Raw genomic sequence first — 21,686 nt, forward strand, 5'->3', positions numbered from 1 at the left:
GTGGCACTCACTAGAGAAGATATGGGCGGGTGGGTGTGCATGTGTCTGTGTGTGTGTGTGTGTGGGGGGGGGGGGGGGGGGTGTTAATGATGAGCTTCTGGTCTTCAGATTGATACACAGTGCACCATCTATCAGTCAGGGACTTCCTGGAAGTGCAGGCCTGCATCCTGTCCCAGGGAACACACACTAAAATTTCAGCTCAAACCTGAGACCATTAAAATTATTTGAAGACAAGTAGAGTGTGCCATTCTCAGATCCACTGGGGCAAAAAAAATGTTAACACCCCCTTAAATCTGTTCTTCCTGGTAGCTTGTGAAAGTGAAACTGTGGAAATCTACCAGGCCCCCTGCAGTCTTTAAAGCTGAGTCTAATCTAATAACAGAATACCATGGGTATAACACAGATCTCTCAGTCTAGCTACAATGCGTGCTGGCCTGATGCATCCATACCAAAAACACCTGCAGTTTTTCACTGACACTTCAGGTGTGGGTTCTTTCTTCTATAAATCTAGTGAATATTCATATTGCACATATTCAGTTTTCACTGTGCCACAAATTTTAGAACCCCTGCATTTAGTACTTCCTCCCTTTCCTAAGATGACAGCACTGATTCTTCATTCTTCATCTTGATGTACTAGGAAAAGACAGAACAGGGGACCAATTTAAAATCTCCTGGTGCTTCAAAGGGTTTATGATGTCATGGACCTTACAAGGTTCCCAAGGTAACAATAAAAAACACAGCCTGGGTAAAAACAGCCCACAACATGAAAGATCCAACATCACACATCAAAATGGGAATCGTGTTCTTTTCTCTATGACCATCCTTTTGTTTTTATATCAAACCATAGTGGAACCCTACAAAAGTCAAATGCGACCAAAGTAGTTTTTTGCAACAAACAACAAAGGTGGGGTTACCTTTAGCAAACTCCAGGAGCTTATGGCTCTTATGTTTCTGGGGTGGGAGGCAAAGTGGTAGCAGAGTTTGTTTTTTTTTCAGGCATGGTTTCCAAACTTAGTGAACCCAAGTTGCAGCAAACCTCTGCAACAGTCCGAGTGTGCAGAAATCCTTTTGGACTAGAATCAGTGGTTGAGAGCTGGAGCATTCAAGTATCATGACAAGCTTAAAGGTAAATGCAGCAGGCACATGCCTGAGAATGCCTCACTCTTACAGCCCTACAGTGGAGAGTTTCAGGTGTGTGGCTATGTTAGAAAATCATCGCCTGATTTATGAAGGTAAATGCACATTTTTCTCTTTGTAATCTGTGGTTTATTCCACATTGCTGGATGCATAAGAGTGTTCGGCTTGGGTGTCACCTTATATTTATACCACTTAACACTTCTTAACACTCAAGTGAAAAACAACAAAGACTTTTTCAGAGATTTTTTGCTTATCTATATCCAGGGTGTCAATGACCCTAGAGGGGCATTGTGTATATAATACATACACTGGCTACTTTGTTGAGTACACTTTGCAAGTACAGGATTGGACCCCATTTGCCATCAGAACGGCCTTAATTCTTCATGGCATGGATTCAACAAGGTGCTGAAAACATTCTTCAGAGATTGACATGATATCACAGTTACTGCAGATTTGTTGACTGCTCATCCATGATATAAATCTCTCATTCTACGATATCCCATAGGTGCTAGCTTTGTGACATGGTATGTTGTCCTGCTGAATAGTAGTGGGTACACTATGGTCATAAAGGAATAGGCATAGTAATAATACTCAGGTAGACTGTGGTGTTTAAATGATGTGGTGCACAACTAGCTGATTAGATATTTGCATTCACAAGCAATTGAACAGGTGTACCCTATAAAGTGATCAGTGAGAGTATGTCAAATGTTTTAAGTGTATGAATCAAAGACAAAGGATGTACTCCATTATTAAAAGTATTGACTGAACACTGCTGCTGTGGTATATTCCAATTAAAATACTACAGCCCACAGGTAACAAATTCCAGATCTACTGTCTCCTGGCCAAAGAACCCTTGGGCAAGCAGCTCATATAGTTTATGATTCTTGCGCATTCCTGTGCGACCACATACATTTTTATTAAAGATAAACATATTTTGAATTACATCATCACGTTCCCCATTTCAATCTATTAGCATTTTTCATTAAAGAGCCATTAATAAATGATAAGCAGAACACAGAAGGAAACACCAATAGAGGAGGAATATTAGTGCTTGTCTTGGGAAGCATTTCCTCATTCATTAAGAACCATTCAAATGTCCTTGTGGTACTGAATGCATGTGTCAATGTGCATGTGTACATACGTGTGTAAGTGTTTGTGTGTGAGAGAGAGAAGATGACCGACAATCTTGATTCAATTAACAAGGCCCAAAGTACCAGCAGTGCATTATCATTTTGGTGTTCAAATGGATTAAAATGGTTCACGCCATTGGTTTTACCAATAAAGCCCTCTGGCCATTCTTCTGGGGTGCTGGGATCTTACGGGTTTGCTGTTTGGACATGGAGTCATAGGGATCTTTAACAAGGTTGCCCTTTTGTTGAGCAAAATTAAACAGTGTGAAGTGGTCCAGGTGTCATGAGCACCACAGACTAAAACAAAATCCCTGGCACAGGTCGTAGTGAAGTCTACAGATTAGCATTTGTCAGTCCCCTGTTAAACCAAATTGCATTTATATAGTGTAACTAGCTGCCTTGGCCCACTGCCAAAGCAATGCTTCCACACCCCAAAGTAAAGCAAGTGTTGGCATGTTTAAAAAGGGAAATACGGACATTTTTGACAAGCACAGAATTCATGTATGTTTAGGCATATATTTGTTATGAAGTAAGCGATAATGACCTTAATACAGCCTGTGGACCTGAACCCTTCCCTAAAGTCTGATTCAAATGCCATTGGCAATGTGTGCTTTCTCTTTCTCCCATTATCCTCAGTGCTTACATCTTGCTGCTGTCTGTGCATGATAAGAAGATTTGAAAATTATATCTTCCCTTCAGTTCACAGCAAAAGAAATGGGCAGTGTGTGGCAAGTCTATTGTGCAGCCTATGCAAAACTAATAAAACATTTATCTTAAGTCTTGAATGATAAAGAGGCTCTGTTAAAACAAGCAGAGATCAAACATCATGGAAGTTTCAAACACTCCATGGTTCCTGAAAACAGGCATGGATTCCTGGACGAAAAGCATCCGTCCCAGTTTTCTGAGTCTGGACTGACACGAGAACGCTAAATCAGCCCCGAATGTTCATTTCAAACTGGCTCATATAGCCAAACAAGGAAACATTTCCAATTGGACCCATAGTTTTCACTGATTTATGATTGCATGGAGAATAATCTGGGCTGCAGTGTCGGGTTGTCTTAACACCCCCGCGCCCACCTTTTTTTGTTGTTGTTCATTTAAATATAGACACCTAAAGAAAGTCTTTGTGCTCTCCTTGACTGTGTACTGTGGCATGGAAGCATCTTGCCAAGGCTATGTCTGACCCTTCACCTATGGTTAGGTAAATGAGCACCAGCCACGTGGGTAGGCTGGGAACTGAGTACAGGCACTGAACTGCATGCTGGGGCTGCACAGAGGCCATGTCTGTCTCTGCCAGCCTCCCACCAGGACGCTTCCTACATTGACCTTTCATCCAGCCAAAACATGTCAAGCTCAGAGGCTGTCTGGGCAAGCAGGTCTACACGACAGCTTCTTCATCTAGGAGAACATGAAGGAAAACCTCCTACAGACAGATTAAGATGGCCAGAAACCAGAAGAAGGTTCTTATGGCTTCACTGGAAACAGAAGCTAAATGTTCCAATAGAGAATGCTCAGAACCTAGTTTAATCTGTCTGAGAAAACCACACCAACAGTGACAAGTCTTAAAAGTCACGTTTTCATAGTTGAGACTATCATTAGGTAAACAGTGTGACAGTTTGCTGGTCACAGGTGAGTGCTCTACTAAGCATTATAATTTAGCCAAAAAGTCAAGACTTCATTTATGTCTATGCACTTCAGATGCAGTACACAGCATGTCTTATTTCTGAACCAGCTGAGTGTTCATCTACTCCATATTTTGCATGCAAAGGCTGAGAGAACATTTCAAAGCAATCTGACTTAATAAGACCTATGGTAGCACCTGCTTTAGTGCAGCTGAAGACTAATACGAAAACAGACTTAGTGGCAAATAGCCTTTGCTGGATTTCTGGGCAATATGCTTCGCTGCCATCTAGTGGGGTTATTATGAAATACATCACCACAACATTATACAGATATAAATAATGGAACCAGTGACTCACTCATTGCTGCAAAATAATGGTCTGGTATCCACCACCTTTCTGAAATAGACATTAAAATCTTCATATACTGCCTAGTCATTTGTTAAAAGGTCAGAATGAAAACCAGAGAGTTTAAAGCTAGCCTTTATTTGAAGATGTTATATATTTACCCATGTAAAAGCAATCAATATAAGTGAGGAAAATATTTGATCTGATTCATTTTAAATCTGTGTCTTAAACTTTTCCCAACTCAGTTAATGAGATAAAGTCAGGATTTGTACCATGCACTGAGCTTTATTTATCCTCTTAAGATTGCCTAACAGAGTTTCATTTATTAAACTGTAATAAATATAAAGGAAAAAAACACAACCAAATGTAAAACTGTAATCAAGATAAGTCTTAGAGAATGTTTTAGTTTAGTTACAATCTGACAATGCTCAGAAGCACACCCCTTTTTTAAAATACAAACAGCAATTTCCCTTAAAACTTGGTTTCCCATGCAAACATAAATCCATTATGTCTGCTAAACATCTCAGGATAAATTATATATATTTTTAAAACTCACAGCAGTCACTAAAAGAACATGTATCTGTAATTCATCATCTTTCAATGCATACTGTGGCACGTATACAAAAGCACTGGGCAATATTTTACACAAACAATGCATACTATACAAATAAGTAATAAAAATGTGAAAAACAGCTAACTACTGATTTCTAGCCACAAAAAAATCCTAAGCTTACACAACACATACACCCTATTAAATTAACTTTCCTATCATTTAATGATGTTACTGTATCTTCTAAAAGGATCAAAATTAGACCCACTTAGCAAAAATACCTGTACTTTTTTTAAGTATGTGTAAACGCTTCATCCTCCTCTCTGCCAAAGGCACTGCTGGCACATGGTCAACCAGTATGGTGCCTCCCAGACCAGCTGATCATCACAATGTTGTCTGGGGCCACCTGGGGCCATCTGGGACTGTTTGGGTTAGGCACTCCAGCTTCCCATGTGCCACCACAGCCGGGAGCAAAAATACACGCACTCCTGTTTCTCATAAGCACGTGGAAATGTACACTATGAAAGGACTTGATGTGCAAAATGTAGCATGCAAAAACACCCTGATGACAACTGAAATTCTTTTCCAAAAGAAATAACCTCACATTTGCATATGCCCAAGTTCAAACATAGTTGATGCTACATAAAACATGCAGATACTCAAATTGGTAGATGTTTACGAGGTCGGACAGGTGTTTGTGCTTTAACCTTTGTCCTCAAATGTCTGCCTTCTAATCAGACTCACTCACACACTACTCAGTTGTTAAAGAGAATGCAAACCACAACTCATTGTTTATAAATGGAATGTCCACCAGAGCAAAAAACAAGTTTAACTTTGCCCACAACAGATCTTTCAAGAAATGCATATTTATAAATACAGGCCACAAGGCACACACACTAGCATCTATGAAGAGCTCCCGCAGCAGTGCCCTGCCAGGAAAACAGATGCTCAAACAAAGTGGAAAAGGATTTTTTTTTTTTAAAGAATGAAACAAAATATGCCACAGTTGAACACGAGCTGCAGTCTGACAGCCTGTACACCAAACACTTTAAAGCCACGTCCTTTTGATATTGATGAACACACAAAAAAAAACAAGAAACAGCAGGTCTAAAGTAACATTTGTTCACTACATGTAAGAGACAGAAATATCTAGAATGGAATGCTCATCAGCATTTTTGAGTAAATATCTGAAAATCCTTTTGAAACAGATATGTTTTAAACAAGGTCTCAAAAGTATGTTAACATTTGCATCCTGAGGTGAGTGAACAAACAAAAAATGTGGTAATGTCTCCATATAAATTACACTTGACCAGTGCAAAGAAAAATTAGATGTAAAAAGTAAAAAGCTAATTGACTGCTACAGGAGTGCAGGGAATCCTTCTGCAATGTAACAGGAAGCCATACAAAGTTTGCTCTTCCAAAATAGTAGCTATCGTAGCGCCTCTATATTTCACATTTAATAGCAAAAAAAATACAAAAATATCCTAAATATTCTATGTGCACTGCTCTAAAAGTGCAGTATATCTAGAAGATCTGCATAATTATTTTAACAGTAAGTATGAACTAGAATTAAATCTGCAAAAAGTAATTACAATAAAATTTAATACTTTACAAAAATTAAAAGCAAGACATTGTTACTACTGGCTGTGATTATCTATGATTACTTCAACCCATAGCATTATATAGTATTGCATGCTAACAGGAAACATTTTTGGAAGAGGAGAAAAAAAACAACTATGGATGTACTTCTCTATGTATGTGATTTCTATGTATGTAATTTTAATTTTGTCCCCTTGGTGCTTGTACAGTGTTCACAATGGTGCCCAAATCTGCTCCACTGCCTGCGTGATAAGAAGACAGATGGAGGGCGATCAGCGCATCCTACAGATTCCCTGTAAGAACCAAAAGAATTTATCCTCGATAAACCACAAAAAAATGTTGAACAGAAACAAATGTTTTTTTACTCATGTAAAAGTATACTGGGTTTAGAATATCCAAACAGTCTGAAGTCAGCTTCATAAAGCTTGTACAGTTCTCTCCGTGATTTGTATGGGATGTTAGCAAACCAATTCTCCTCCCAACTACTGACCGTCCTGTTATGATTGCCCCCTGGGAACTCCACGACATTGTCCACACGGAGGATCCGTAACAAATGCTCAGCATCCTCGTCCAACGTCTCCAGCTTTCCTACAAAGTCATAATTGATTTGGCAAGGGTGGCACAGGCGGTAGACCTGTCTCCAGTGCTCATTAAAGGGCATTTCCTTCTCAGTGTTAGCATCCAACAAATACTGGATGAAGTTTAAAAAGACTGGACGAACCCCAGCAGCAAAAGCTTCCACTGCCGAGGCCGGCGGCTTGGAATAGTTGCCATATCGTTTTAGCATGACAACAGCAAACCGCTTGTAGAAGTCTTCGTTCTCCTGCTCAAACTTGTTGCGGTAGGCCGATATAAGCCTTACAAAGGGGTCACGGACAAACAGGAACTTGGTGTACTTCTTCAACTTGATCTTCATCAGGTGACGTGAGAACTTGCCATAGCGCTTCCAGAATTTGTTGAAGGTGAAGTGCACACTGCCATTGTGGACAATCTGCTGGGGGATGTCCATCGGGTCCTGGTACGGTGCCCCGTCCACCAGCAAGCTCTCGCTCAGCACAATCAGAATGCGCTTCCAGTTAGTGCATGCCACCTTGGGCACATAACAATATATGATGCCGTGTCTGTCATCCACAATCAGGTGGTCAAGCTCCTTGTTAGGGATGTCATCGAATGTCCGGTTCTTCCCAGGGAAGTCCAGGCTGCTGTTACTCCTGCACATGTCATGAATAAGCTGCTTTCTGCTCTCCTGCCTCTGCTTCTTCTCTGCCGCTATCGGAGTCAGGTGGATCTTCCACTCACGTTGGGGGACAAACCTCTCCTCAGGTTTTTCCGAGGACTGGTTGCGGGTGTCTCCAGGTGGGGTCCCGCCCCTCACCTGCTCTGTTGGGTCAGCCGTGCCCTCCAAGAACTGATTCACGAATGCATCAATGTCAGACAGGAATGATCCTTCTTTGTCTTTGTCTGGTTTCCACTTTGGATTGGCATGACCCTCCAGAGGGAGGTGGGAGGAATGGGGTCCAGAGATGGTTGTGTGCAGGTAAAAATTAGTGGCACCAACATCATCCCAATAGATGATTATCAGTAGGATCATGAAAACAGAGCCCAGGATTAAAAAGATGCGAAACAGCCTTGACTTGCCCATTTTGTCTGATTTGTAAAGGGGGGGGTCCATTCTCACATACGTTCCATATCACCATCAGTGAACTGTATATGGAGAAAGACACAGAGAGAGACATGGGGGTTCATTTAATATTAACTGTGTTTTCATTTAAATAATGTTCAATTTAAATACAAGCATGAATGTTGCATATACAAATTGGATGAGAGCCTAAGGTGATGAAAACTTATATTTAACTACGTAGGCCACAGTACTTACACAAGTCATAACAGACAAGGAAAGATTTCAAGTCAAACAGACAAAGTCACAGGCATCTGAGAGAAACCTGATTTAACAACTGTGACTGTGAATGCATTCATGGCAGGTTATGGTATGGTGGTGATACTTGAACAACATCTAATGCTAAGAACTTCCACTTCTCGAAGGACTTCAAGAGTGACGAAATTACCGTTTACTTGTTCAATGCATTTCATCAGAAGAGAGCAAGAAAGTGACGTAGTGCAAATCCGTAACTGTAAGGCAAACTGAACTGTGTTCCTTTTTGTTAAGATTAGACTAGCAGAATAACTGCTGTAGCATGTGCTTCATGCTTTAAAATTACTACATAGCATGATCTTCACTGTTTGTGTACATACTACTATACTTAAAATTTACAGAATTTAGCAGACACCCTTATATAGCAGTACTTTGTCACCTCCATGGAACTTACCCTTATGCTAGCCCAACTATAGGAGTGAAGCTATGTATCTAAGCACCATCAAACAGACATCAAATAAGATCCTATTTAAAATAGATGCAACATTTTAGATACTTTACTGGTAACACCATGAGTAGTTTCGGCGGGAGTGAACAGTGCTACTTGCTTAAATGAAAAGGGAAACGTTTACCGCTATAGACACGCTTAGAATTTTTGTTTTTACGCTTATACGTTTTTTGGTTTTGTATATACCTGTAAAGCCGGACAAACAGGAAACAGATCACACAGTATTCTATAAATTAACTAGCTAATGCCTACAAATAGACAGTACGCAACAACAGTGATCTAGAAGCCTAAATATATCAAGTTTATTGGGTCACATCTCACCGATTATAATATGACAGTCTACACTAAAGATATGCTAAAACCACGACGGAGAGATAATACATAAGATCACAGATTTATAGAAACCTGACCGAAGGGCTATTGTGATGTTGACGGTCTGACCAGCATCACTCTGGGCATTTGCGCTATTATTTTCCGCAAAATGAATTTTGGTCATAGCCTACAGCTAGCCAGTCTATCCCTAAGACGCATATTCAACATTAAACTAACATTAGAAAATTAGGGATGATCACGACAACCATCAGTGCACGGTGTTATACTTCATGTGCAAGGCTACCCAATAATTCTACCGAATACAATGTAGCTCTTTGACACAGTCTCTTACAGAGGGACTTAGCGAGGTTCGAGCTTATTCGCGAAAACTAACATTAACCTTAAACATTTTCGACACTTGAATAGTGATTACCGGTCTACAACACAGCGATGTCGTCTTTATTTAATAACGAACATATGAACCTAAATTATATTTATCAAGTAACATTACTCACACGTTTCAGAAGCACTTTTTCCTCGCTGGAAGTCACTCCAACACAAGGCAAGTTGCGATGTCCGCTGCGCTTTTGAATTTCACGTCAAGCACAAATAGCTCCTTTTACTATTCAAGTTGTATGGTATGTACATTAGAATAAATAACATATTTAAATATGGCTGAGGAAAGGCTCACCTCGCCTTATGAATTATTTTCTCCACCCAGACAGCCTCAGCTAAAAAAAAAGGATGTACGACCGCGGTTTGACACCCAACCAAAGGCACAAGCGGTCGAGAAAATATGATATCGCGAGATTTCTGTAGCCGCTGTATTCATTAGCTGTCTACAGCGAATAGCCTAAATATTCAAAAACAATCCCTCAAACCATTTTAGCGACAGAATTTAGCTTTTTGATCAAAAGGTTTATGGTTTAAATGACGGGAACATAACCAAAGAGCAATTATAGAAGCGGTACTGTATGCGTATCATTTTTGTACAGGGCAGTATCCGTGGTGGTGTACTTCGTTTTGTAATTTACTGTGTAAACTAAAATTATAAACTAGTACCAACATATTGTCCCCATGTTTTATATAAATATTGGTTGTCTGAAACGAGCTTTCGTGAAAAAGGGTCTAAAGCAGGAGTCCGTGGTAGCTCAGTGGTTAAGGTACTTGACTTGTAATTGGAAGGTTGCTGGTTCATGCCCCACCACTACCAGATTGCTACCATTGGGTCCCTGAGCAAGACCCTTAAGCCTCAATCTCTCAAGTTGTACTCAGTCATACTTGTAAGCTGCTTTGGATAAAAGTGTCAGGTAAATGAGTGTCCAATTCTGGTCCTGGTGAGCAGGTGTGTTTAAGAATACACCCCTATCCCAGGTGAGCTACTGAAAATAGAACAATCATTGATTATAGCTACAGCATTGCACCAAATCATGCTGCTTTTATATGCATTAATTGAAGTCTTTACAAGATAGAATAACATGCTAATTTTAATTAAATTAACTGCCATGAGGCAAATGCAAGAGCAACCACTTAATTCCATTTTAGTCTATCACTTCAGTGAGGTGAAATCAAAATCTCTACTCTGAAGCAATGGTGTGAAAGAAGACATTGAACAACGTTAAACGTGGCATACATTTGGATCACAGAAAGGCTCATGTCCATGGTATTAAAAGAAAGAACTTAACCATGCTTCAAAAGAGCAAGGTATTTATGAACCCTGCCATGGATCAAGCAAAACATCCAAGAGCTTGACATGACCACTCAACTCATTGGTTACACAAACATTCCAAAAAATAAAATTCAGTTAAGAAAGTGAAAAACACCCACCAGAGTTAAATTTGTTTTTTTACTTTATTACCTTGCTGTGCATTTAATATCAGGTAATCTGAATGGAGGAGGATATAGCCCACTGTAGTGCACGTTAGAGTACGTGTTAACCTTACGGAAAAAAGCCACTGGGCAGGAAGTGTCGTCCTTCCATGCTGAGATGTGAAACCAATATGTAGCCTGCTGTGTCATGGTAAGAGCTTTTGGCCGAGGTAAATGTTCAACTAAAAAGGAAAGAGCCAGAGGGTAGAGCTGTTGAGTGCTGGCCGGGGGTATGGTGGCTGGGTGACCGGGGGTGGTTCCCAGAGCTGGGTAAGGAGACGAAAGCAACAACGGCCAACAGTGGCACCAAAATTCTCCCTCCACAGCAACCAGTATTAAAAGGCACTTGGCTGGATGGTAACAAGGAATATGCTGGAGATGCCCAATTTGTTCTCCAACAAAATGCAACCACACTCCTTGATAAAGCAGTTCTGAGAAAAGGGACAAACAGAAGAAAGAAATTCATTATCAGTACTGAGATGACACAGCAAAGGTCTCAGCTCTAAGACAGTGAAAATTCACTACCTGCTATTGCGACTACAGATCTCCGATTGGAATGATTTCTTCATTGATGAAAAACTCAATGGTCTCCTCTTCCCAGTCATCTACATTGCTGTCCAGATCGTCAGTGTCCACACCTATCAAAATGTATACCCACATGACTCTATACCAGACAGGTTATAGGCCAATGTGACCCAATTTCACCTTTTAACACCCAAAACTCTACAGATTCTTCTCATATCTGAAGAACATGCTTTGCCTCCACATTGCACCCAAGACAGATGTACCATGTCCCAAGGACCAATGCTGTCCCACTTTACCTCATTTCCCCCACCTACTGAGAAATATCACCTCCCAACAATGGTGTCAGTAAGGAAGGTGGCAAATGGTGGGAGCCAGCACACATTAGTTAACTCTTGTTCAATGCATCAGCATTTGCAGACACATAAATGATGACCATAAATACATGCAAGAGCTGTGCAGTTTTCATACAGTAAAAAGAAACAGAAAGGAAATACTATTCATATCCCAAATGACAACAGTCGGTTATAAATAAGTTCAGAATGTTCTGCATAAATCAATGTTATGGGTTGGTTTGGCTCACAGAAAAGAATTCCTGTTGGCCTAGACATCAGGTTATATTTAAATCATGTGTAAAGTATAGCCCCATTAAATTCCCTTCACTTATTTGCTTGGAACCTTGCTTGTGCTAGATGATGAGAAAAAGTTTTAGGATACACCTATGGTTAGGACATACCTCCTCTGAGTTCAAGGCGGAGAGGTCTCTGCTCCTGATACATCTTCATGGCACTCTCACGGTACTTGCGATACTCCTCCATCATTGTGCGTCTCTTGTCGACCAGTTCCTGCAATACATGGCAATCTGAAGTGAATATGCAGATTCCAAATAACCACGTTAACCCCCATCCTCCAAAAAGAATAGGAACTAAACCTGACCTTCGAAGCCTTGGACTGGCTGAGTCGATCTTTCTGCTCAAAGATCTTGGAGTACTTCTTCAGGTCCTTCTTGATGGCCTGGGGAGATTAGAGAAAGAGCAGAGCTGAGTGCTTGTCTGTTTGGAGTTCTAGATGTTGGAGCTCCAGAGCCAATCTGCATGCATTCCTTCATCACCTTTATCTGCTCCTGGGACAGGAGTGAGGGGGGGCGGGGCCTCCAGAGGAGCTGGCAGAATCGGTCTTTGTTGTTCTTCTGTAGCAAGCGGCCCTGGAATGTCCACAGCCAGTAGGCATTGTCCACCTGGATGAACGAACATCAGCATTTACTAATAGGGCACATACCTGCAGTTAGGTTTTCTTGGCATTAACAGGTCATGCACGATAATTGGAGATGAATAATGACCTTGTGGCTCCACCAGGAGACAGAGGTCACAACAAATCTGCCAGTAGGGTCCCACTCCACATCTGAGGCCATGTAATGCTCAGCAATGTTCATCATAGTGCAGTCAGAGGTGTCCACAAATGCCAGTGCACCATTCATGCTGTCATCACAAAACAGAAATGGGTGAAAAGTAAAGGGTAAACCTAAATGCGTTTCCATAAATAAGCACTCTTTCAGAGTACAAACCTCCTCAGTCCAGCAAGAACGAGGAACTGGCCCTGAGGGCTCCAGAAGATGCTGTTTGCTTGCTGTTTGTCAAACATTTCTAAAAACAACAACAACAACAACATTGTGAGGCTTTCTACTGTACTTAAACACTTTTAACAAAAATAGAGTGTAGTTAAAGGAAATTAAAATGCAGTAGTGTGTAAACATATCAAAAAATACTCAACTGATCAAATCAATTTTGCCATTGCTCTTCACATGGTAAAAAGATGCATTGATCCTGGGGGATTCCCCATGGAGCACTGCAAACCTGCTCCCATTGGGTTCCCAGGCGAAGGCGATAATGCCCTCTGGAACATAGACATGAAGCATTAGACCAGATCAGGGATGGAAAAGAATCAGAAATTAAGTTCTGCATTTCTCCTTACCTTTCATCTCCACCACATCCACAGGAACCTGTTTCTCCCTCATTCTGAATATCTCAAAGTTTGTGACAATTCCCTGAAAGAAAAGTTAAGTGGAAAGGAAAAATAGATCTTTACCCAAAATTCAGGGAACATGCTGACATTTTAAACTATCTGGGGCATCGGGGCATTTCATACCTGTGTTCCTTTAGGGGTCCTGTCCACCTTGACACACAGATAATCCCCATTCTTCTGCCAGTGAAGCTTGCAGTCCACCACATTGAACAAATTTCGTACTCGAATTTCATTCCTTGATGGGAGCTGCATGAGGGTTACCCTTGCTGGGATATCTTTATCCTCAGGAACCCAGAAGGCAATGATGTTGTCACCAGGTGACCAGGAGAAATCCCTGCGCACACATTACACAATTTGTGTGCACTGATAATTGACATCTTTATTTCTGTTTAAACGTATGCCATTGACTGCACTGTTGTGTAAACAACACATTTTAGCTATACTGCAAAACCACTCATGCTAAAAAGGTATCATTTTTTAAATTCAGCACTTACTTAATTCCATTTATCTTCAAACTCTTCTTATCCAAAAGACCCATGGACTAGAAGCAAAAATAATTTACTCAGCATTTACTAAGATTAAGATTCCATTTATTGTCATTGCTATTAAATGCAGTCGTCACACACTGAATCATTTGTGAACAGTAAAATGAAATTCAATGTGTAAATAAGCCAGCTTAATTCTAAAGAATATATGATATCTTACAACTGTCTTAAAAACTTACTGGTGTCTCATAGATGCTGAGAGTGTCTTGAGTCATTCGAGCAAAGAACTTGCCATCTGGACTCCACCTTAAATTTCAATGGAAAATTTTAAAAGTGCCCAAGTTATCATAACTGAGTGCATAATTTAGAACTGCTCATGTTTTGCCTTCCACTCAAATCTTGCTTATCCATACTTACTTGAAGATTGGCCAATGGGCAGAGCTCTCACAATGGAAGCCTCTCTTCTTCTGCCCAGTCAAAACATCCCAAATGATGATGGCCTGTGGGTCATCTTTCGTATCCATGAGAGGGCTAAAGGTAACCACATACCTGCAAGATATTTGAGTAGGGGATTACTGGAACAACAAAGTTTAATATAATGCAATGGTAGACACAGGTCAAATTTATTTCCTTATATATACACATGCATGTCATTTTCATTTTGTTACTGTACTGAAATATTAATTCAGTACATTACCCAGAAACCAAAAGGGGGTTCACCAATTTATTCAGGTTCTTGCTGTTTTTTGCCCAAACAGAAAAGACAGACATTGTATGAATGTGAGGTGAAGATGAGATTAAGCAGTGAATTAATTTTATTTCTTATGCCAATAAACTACAAGTTCATGACCTTAACGTCTAAATGAATTTAAAAGTAGCCAAGTTTCCCTTTGCTGGCCCCTGGCAGATAAACCCAGTCATGATCACATTCTACCTTTGAATAAGTAAATTACACACAACAAAGAAATTAAAAAAAATAAAATAAAATAATTATTTTGCAATTTGTATGATATGCCCTTTGTGTGACAAAAGTAAACAGAATTTAATGACATTTGTTTATGAGCTTAAGTGACAATTTAATAGAAAATATGACTGCAAACAAAATTGACGGATCCACGTAAATAAATAAATAAAATCACAACCCTTCTAAAGCAGAACATTCACTTCAGGAGCAGTGTAGCTATACCAAGATTGATCGGTCTCTATGTGTGGCACTTTCCATACCTCTCACAGGGTGAGAAGTCAATAAGCTGAACTCCTTGGTGGCTGAACCTCTGAATCTGTTTGAACTTCTCACCGCCCCACAGGGCGATGCCTCTCTGATGAAACGTGGCCAGGTAAGTGCCTTTAGGAGACCATCGCACATATGTTTCTGTCCAGCGCTGAGAGACACACATGCACACAGATTAGACACATATGACCCTGAACACCACATCAGTATCATTTAGAGGGAGAGAAAAGTTAGGGAAAAAAAAAAAAAAAACCCTCCTCACCGCTCTCTCTTCCACCTCAATAGGTTCCTTGACGTCATTGGAAAATATGCCAGTTTTTTCACCAGAATCATAGATCACACTGTACTGATCCCGACAGTCAGGGTCTTCCAACCAGTGGCGCAGATTTCCCTGAGCAGACAGCAGAAAGAGCACAGATTTAAAGCATGCATAATGACATGCATGGGGCAGTCAACTTCTAAGCTGAGAACCTGTATTGAGAAACATTTGACAACAGCTGTGCACTTGCTCACATTCACACATTTGCAGACATGCAGTGAAAACTGATGTCTTTGATGCTTGTAGGGGACAAATATTTATAGGCTGATTCAGCTTTTCTATGGTAATTGTCATATCAACAAGGCATGGCACAGAAAGTAAACTGGATAAGTATAGGCTACCACAGTTTAACCTGTGGCTTGTGACAATACACAGAAAAAATATGCTTCACAGCATGTTTACTGTTTTTTGTTTTTTTACATGTATAGTGGCTGTGCAAATATTATTGTTAGGAGCAAGCTCAACCTTACATTCTCAGACACATGTGTGTTTGAGAGAATTAAGCACTAGAAAGGGATGTAAACCTATGAAGTTCGAGCTTTAACATTGCCCAGGGGCCCAACAGTGGCAACTTGGCAGTGGTGGGGTTTGAACTAGGGACCTTCTGATTACAAGTCAAGTACCTTAACCACTGAGCTCCCACTGCCCTTATACTGGTCTACTGAGATATTCTGTAACAAATATTTAAAGTAAACAATCCACTAGGCAAGAGAAAAGAATATCGATTATCTGTACTGTCCGTTCTCTTGCTGAAAGACACTCACAAAATCTTTAAAAGGCTGCTTCTCAGGAGGTTCCCATTCATCACTGATTGTCATGTACCTGTAAAAAAGAGGGGGAAAATCAATGCAGTGTTTCCACGTGAAAACCTTAATACAATGCAGTAAATTCCCTGTAGGAAATTCTGTATTCATCTTAACATACTTGTCAAAATCAGTAAATAGGTTGACACGAAACGTATGCTGCTTATCCAACTTGTAGCCATCAGCATTCTTTACAGCTTCATGTGCATGACTTGGAATGGAATACTCCAGAAAAATGTACCTAAAAAGTGACATGGAGGGATGAGATACTCTACTCAGGTAGACGTTCAATATATAAAAAAAACATTCAAAAATGCCCGAGTTTAATTACCCCTTGGTCTTGCCATCGGCTTCTGGGTAAAATTCATTGGTTATTTTGCCAAATTTTGAGAAGATCTTGTGGATAACATTTTTTAGTTTTTCCAGACGATCTGGTCCTACTTGAGGGACATTGTCAACGACAATGACAGAGTCAATTCCATCAGCTTCTTGAGGTTTCTCTCTGAGAACATCTCCCAAAAGTTCTGCAGGTTGCAAAAATAATTCACAAATGTTAAGAAAAAATTCTGATTTTCAATGAGACAGGGATGTATGGCAGAAAGAATAAACAGTCCAACAAATATCACAAAGCAGCTGATACATTAAAGCACACACTGATGCAGTCTGCAAGTGCCCTGCTTTTAATTTATTGTCTGGTATTAATTGTATTGAAATAGAAAAATTATTAACATTTTAGAAGGTTAGAAGCTCAGTAACTGTATTCATCACGTAACAGAGAAAAAAAGTTTGAGTTGAGTCAGTTGTTGCTCATTCTGGCCATTTTACCACTAAATGGCTTGCAAGATAGGATAGGCATCTTCACCAACTGACGAGTCCCATATGCACGCCTTAGATATCCAAGCCTCTACCTAACCGTTAGCTAGCTAGCCTACTAGCTAAGCTAGGCTGCTAGCTAATTAGTCGCGCTAGCCTGATAGCTTTTGTCATCGCTTGCTAATATGCGTAGTTAGTTAACAAAGACAGCTAGGGTAGCGGGCTAGATATTTATACACCCGATTAGCCCAAAGTGGGTTTCTAAAATAAATATTCGATATACACTTGAAGGGAATCTCTGCGCGTACGTTATTTAACCTAACTAGCTAGCCAGCTGAGGTAACGCGCTGCTAAAGAATCAGCGGGGTAGCGTATCTAGCTAACCTAGAAACAGTCCAGTCTTACCTCTGTGGCCTAACTATGGCCTAGATAACGAGCAGAATAAAATAATGACCGCGTTAGCTATGCTAGCTAGCTACTAAAGTATTGCAGCTGCAGTTTTATAACAGACCAAATGAGTGTTCAACCGAAAATATTTAGCAGTCTCATGCTGGTTGCGTAGTATAAACGGGCTTTTAAATCGTCCTGGTTCATGGTTGTAAGGCCTTGATGAAGCCGGCCAGTCTCCTAAAGCAGCCTACCCTGATCACTGATGTCATCTACGAAATCCTCCGGATCACTGAATGAAGGCTCTTCGCCTTCATCAAACTCAACCTCATTCTCCATTTCTTCCGTATCTCTCATCGAGAAGTCGTTTTGGACAACGAACGATTTGCCGTTAACTGTAATGGTCGTAATATAGAGATTTTTACTTGCAGGACCATGTGCAGAACACCCGGCGCTAACCACCTGGCAAAAAGAAAAGGAACAAGCCATGTGTACAAATCCGATTTCAGGCGGCCAACAATAAATAGCAATCAAAGCACATTTCTCAAATAAATTTGAAAAAAACAATATATGCCTTTTAAACATATTTAGAGAATACTTTATTACTCAATCATATAATTTACTTGGAAGAAAAAAAATATACATGTTAAAATCTTGAGCTAACCGTACTACCCCTTTTATGGAACTTGGTATTTCCCTGTGAAGGCTAGCTTCCGGCGCGAATGCGCGTGTCTGTTGCTATATCAAGTGCGTGCACAATAATCTGAGTAAGATGGGATTTGAAGATCTGGGAGTATTTCAGAAAGCGGGTTTAGCCACTAATTGGTATCTGTTAACTCGGAGTTCGTGGAAACTCAGCGTTTTCCGTTCAAAAACGGGCTCAGAATAGGCTGTGCAAGTTAGTTGCTACGGCAACTAACGCGGTGACGCTGACCCACCGTGTGCTCAAATTAAATGTCAGAACATGTTAGAAACGATTTAATGTTGTGACTCAAATGGTTTATTACAGTGAGCAATTATATCATATTATAAAGCGTGATTAGACTATGTTAATAGAAAATATGACTGCATGATTAAACAATTAGTTTTTTGAATGTTCTTCTTCACCATCGCATTTCACATGATACAGAACCGTGGTTTCGCCCTAGGTTTAACTACAAGTTGTGTGCACCGGTATTGTGATTATTTTTACTGAATTTTTTTACTACATTAAACTTTCTTTAACAGAGGGCAATAAACATAGATTAGCGCAGGGCATGTCCTTTTGACGTCGTTTGTTGGTCTATTAAAGCTTACACAGACGTTTTCCTAGGCATAAATCTGTAGAATACAAGATTTCCATATAATTTTAATCATATTAAATAAACTTAAAAAAAAAACATGTGCAGTCCAGTTTAACACTGTTTTGTATTCTATATATTAAACACATATGGCCTTTCTGCTAGCTGCTTAGCTCTAGGTTTTTGCTCTCCAGAATGCCTGTGTAATCTAATAAACTGAATACACAACACAAAATGTTGAAAACACAAGAAACCTTGCAAGTAGGGGGCTCTGCATAATTCTCACATTCTAAGATTTAAATCTACATGCAGTGCAGACATGACATTATCACCAGTGCCTTGAAAATGTGAAGATAGTAGTTTCTGAATGAGATTACCAGTGCTTTAACTCTACAAGTAACCAAAAATGCCTGTAGCTTGATGAAGAGACATTTAAAAGTTATAAACAGTGGCAAATATTTAACTTGATGCTTAATTGAGAGATAATACTCATTAATGACCTTCCTAGGTTTAGATACAAAGCGACTATTACATTGAAATTATATGGAAAATGTTGAGGAGTTATGTTATTCATATTCCTTGTTGAAAAGAATGTGCAATTTTAAAAGAACTATTTAGAACCAAAAGTGTTGGGGTACTCTGAGATTCTTCAATTAAAAAACAATGCTCAAACCTTCCCAGGGATGCTTTTTTGGACAATTTTATACACCGATGTAGTCCACTGTTAGATATTTAATAAGGATTTGGGTTATGTTTTTCAGAGGAAGACACGCAGATAACACATTGTTCTAAGCAGTCAGGAAGTCAGTGACTCATTTCACTTTAACGTGACTAAAGTTGTCTTTAAATACAATGAGTAAACTCTGAGAGGACCTAAAAAGATGAAACTATATGAAATTATAGTTTCCTTCCTGCTCCTCATAGACACCAATCATTTGCAAAATTTGTGGAATTAGCCTTCTTACTGTCATCTATAATCTATTCAATTATGCTTGAAAACAATTACTATACATTTTCTGTGCTGTCAACGTAGTTTACCCTTGGAATACACAGGCTACATTAAAACAGAAAATCATCGCAATTAACGCTAACTCAGATTTAAAAAGCAGAAAATAGCTGATACGTACTGAATTATTAAATGGGCTTTAGGATATATAATTCTGATGTTTTATGACTTCCTACTGACTGTCGTTCCTTTGCTAACGTTGGCTGTTACCTTTTAAAGTATATTACCTTGTAAAGTAGGTCTGCGTACGTAACGTGAATGTTAAAGTTCCGACAGAGCGCAATAAAAAGCTCTCAAGGTTTTTTTTTTAAGTTTTTACATGTGGAATCCTGTTATCAGCGATGGCTTTCGAAGTTAACCGTGAACGCGCTTGAGATAAATTCAGTCTACTCGGGGTCGGGGCTGACTGATTTCGATCCCTGTAATGCTATTGGAACCAGTAACTCTGTATATCGGATTGAGTTAGTTCAACTTAGAGTTCAAGGTTAAGTTGAAGGTTTGTTAAACTGGCTTTCTGGAATATCCCTCAGAGGTGCACAAAGCCGGATTTCTCAGTTAAGACAGATATATTAGGTTCAAAATGGAGGCTTCTTTCAACTCATACCCTATTGGATAGTAGAAATCCCGCTTTGTGAACGAGAGGTGGCAGACTGACAATGTTACAATTCTTTAACTGGTCATATTGCAGCATAGGTTAGTAAACCTAACACAGCTTCAAACCTTTTGCCGTATTTAGGCCAATGATTACGGTGTGAACAAAAAATTAAGTGAGCGTTTCAGTGCGGTTTTCCTGCTTCTTCACCAGATGGCACCTTTGCTCAAGAAACGGTTCAGTTGCTGTTTCTCACGCTTATGACAGAGCTTTATTTCCAAATAGTTCCACTGATAACATATGAGATACATTCCAGACTGATGTCTCCACTCTACCTAGCTATCCCCCACCTCCCCCTACAATAGCACGCTACAGCGTTGTTGTTGTGATTCTTCTTCTTCTTCTTCTTCTTCTTCTTCTTCTTCTTCTTCTTCTCGTCAGCTTAATGAGTGGTTTAGCAATTTGGTGGACATTCCCTGGCAGCTGCAGCTCACACGATTGTAATTCTCTAACTAAATTTCAGAGTTCACTATAAAGTAAAAGGAACGGCAGCCTAGAGGACATGCAGGGATAATAAGAGTCATGAGTTTAAATTTGTTGAAACAGTCTAGGCTCTGCCTGAAGAAAGCAGCAGTTGTGTCCTATGACATTTTCTTCCTCTACCTGCAGGGTTACAAGGAGTATTTAGTATCCATAGTTACATCAAATGTAGACATCATGGATGAAGGAAATAGAGATTAAAGCCACTGCTGAATTTCAAGAGCACCTAAATGAGGGTCTACATAAAGGGGAAGGGTTGCCATGTCTTCGTGGCCAAAAAACACCCCAAACAAACAAAAACGTAAAAGCCAAAAGACACTGATCCAAATAAACAAAATAACGTGATTCCTAGGAACACAGCTACCAAGTGGCTTTTCTTTTTAAAGTTTTTATTGGGTTGCTGCACACATTTTTTATATACATTTAAAATTTCAATCTGTGTTGGTAACATCGACACAGGAGTTTTTTTAAGAATACATCTTAGTGCTCTAGTTAAAATGACACTTGCTGAATGTAAGGTCCACTTTGGGGTGGGGTTGGGGGTTTTCCTGTGCCACTTAGTTCTTATATAGCCTTTGTTTGTTTTCTTCTGTTTGAACTTTGTACTTGGAGTTGTTCAGAGGAATTGCATGGACTCAACTCACTTGGAGCATAATCTTAAAAGAGCATAATTTCTATCGTATTTTTGTAGTTTACAGCAATAAAAATCAGAAGTGACACTACCATTATATGCCATCAAGT

At 39.8% G+C, this 21,686-nt stretch overlaps 2 protein-coding genes across 3 annotated transcripts; both read right to left on the reverse strand.

The window, feature by feature from the left end:
• Positions 1–4,356: 4,356 nt before the first annotated feature.
• On the reverse strand, positions 4,357–9,860 carry chst12a (carbohydrate (chondroitin 4) sulfotransferase 12a). 2 transcript variants are annotated; one of them, XM_027008048.3, is made up of 3 exons: positions 9,592–9,860; positions 6,874–8,087; positions 4,357–6,676 (listed from the first exon to the last, which is right to left on the reverse strand). In XM_027008048.3, exons 2-3 carry the CDS (start codon positions 8,053–8,055, stop codon positions 6,656–6,658), a joined length of 1,203 nt encoding a protein of 400 aa, XP_026863849.3. In that variant the 5' UTR covers positions 8,056–8,087; positions 9,592–9,860; the 3' UTR covers positions 4,357–6,655. The 2 variants fall into 2 exon arrangements, with proteins under 2 accessions (XP_026863849.3, XP_026863773.3); XM_027007972.3 differs by having other exon boundaries at positions 4,357–8,087; positions 9,592–9,859.
• Positions 9,861–10,908: 1,048 nt separating this feature from the next.
• Positions 10,909–18,013, reverse strand: eif3ba (eukaryotic translation initiation factor 3, subunit Ba). Its single transcript, XM_027000196.3, has 19 exons — positions 17,782–18,013; positions 16,659–16,851; positions 16,449–16,568; positions 16,289–16,346; positions 15,468–15,596; positions 15,199–15,356; positions 14,392–14,523; positions 14,214–14,280; positions 13,984–14,030; positions 13,613–13,823; positions 13,439–13,511; positions 13,238–13,360; positions 13,032–13,110; positions 12,807–12,945; positions 12,579–12,704; positions 12,404–12,481; positions 12,204–12,312; positions 11,471–11,583; positions 10,909–11,376 (listed from the first exon to the last, which is right to left on the reverse strand). The coding sequence occupies exons 1-18, from the start codon at positions 17,882–17,884 to the stop codon at positions 11,483–11,485; spliced, it is 2,046 nt and encodes a 681-aa protein (XP_026855997.1). The 5' UTR covers positions 17,885–18,013; the 3' UTR covers positions 10,909–11,376; positions 11,471–11,482.
• Between the last annotated feature and the right edge of the window lie 3,673 nt (positions 18,014–21,686).

Source organism: Electrophorus electricus, chromosome 2 (assembly GCF_041902795.1).
Source record: "Electrophorus electricus isolate QZ-2024a chromosome 2, ASM4190279v1, whole genome shotgun sequence".
NCBI classification, from domain to species: Eukaryota; Metazoa; Chordata; class Actinopteri; order Gymnotiformes; family Gymnotidae; genus Electrophorus; species Electrophorus electricus.

What these genes read in the sequence shown, in the direction of transcription:
- chst12a (XM_027007972.3), bottom strand. Translation starts at nt 8,055, where the DNA reads ATGGACCCCCCCCTTTACAAATCAGACAAAATGGGCAAGTCAAGGCTG.
- eif3ba (XM_027000196.3), bottom strand. Translation starts at nt 17,884, where the DNA reads ATGAGAGATACGGAAGAAATGGAGAATGAGGTTGAGTTTGATGAAGGC. An exon ending in GGATGTGGTGGAGATGAAAG is followed by an intron (nt 13,361 to 13,438) that starts GTAAGGAGAAAT and finishes TCTATGTTCCAG; the next exon opens with AGGGCATTATCGCCTTCGCC. An exon ending in TGGCAAAATTGATTTGATCA is followed by an intron (nt 13,111 to 13,237) that starts GTTGAGTATTTT and finishes TGTTGTTTTTAG; the next exon opens with AAATGTTTGACAAACAGCAA.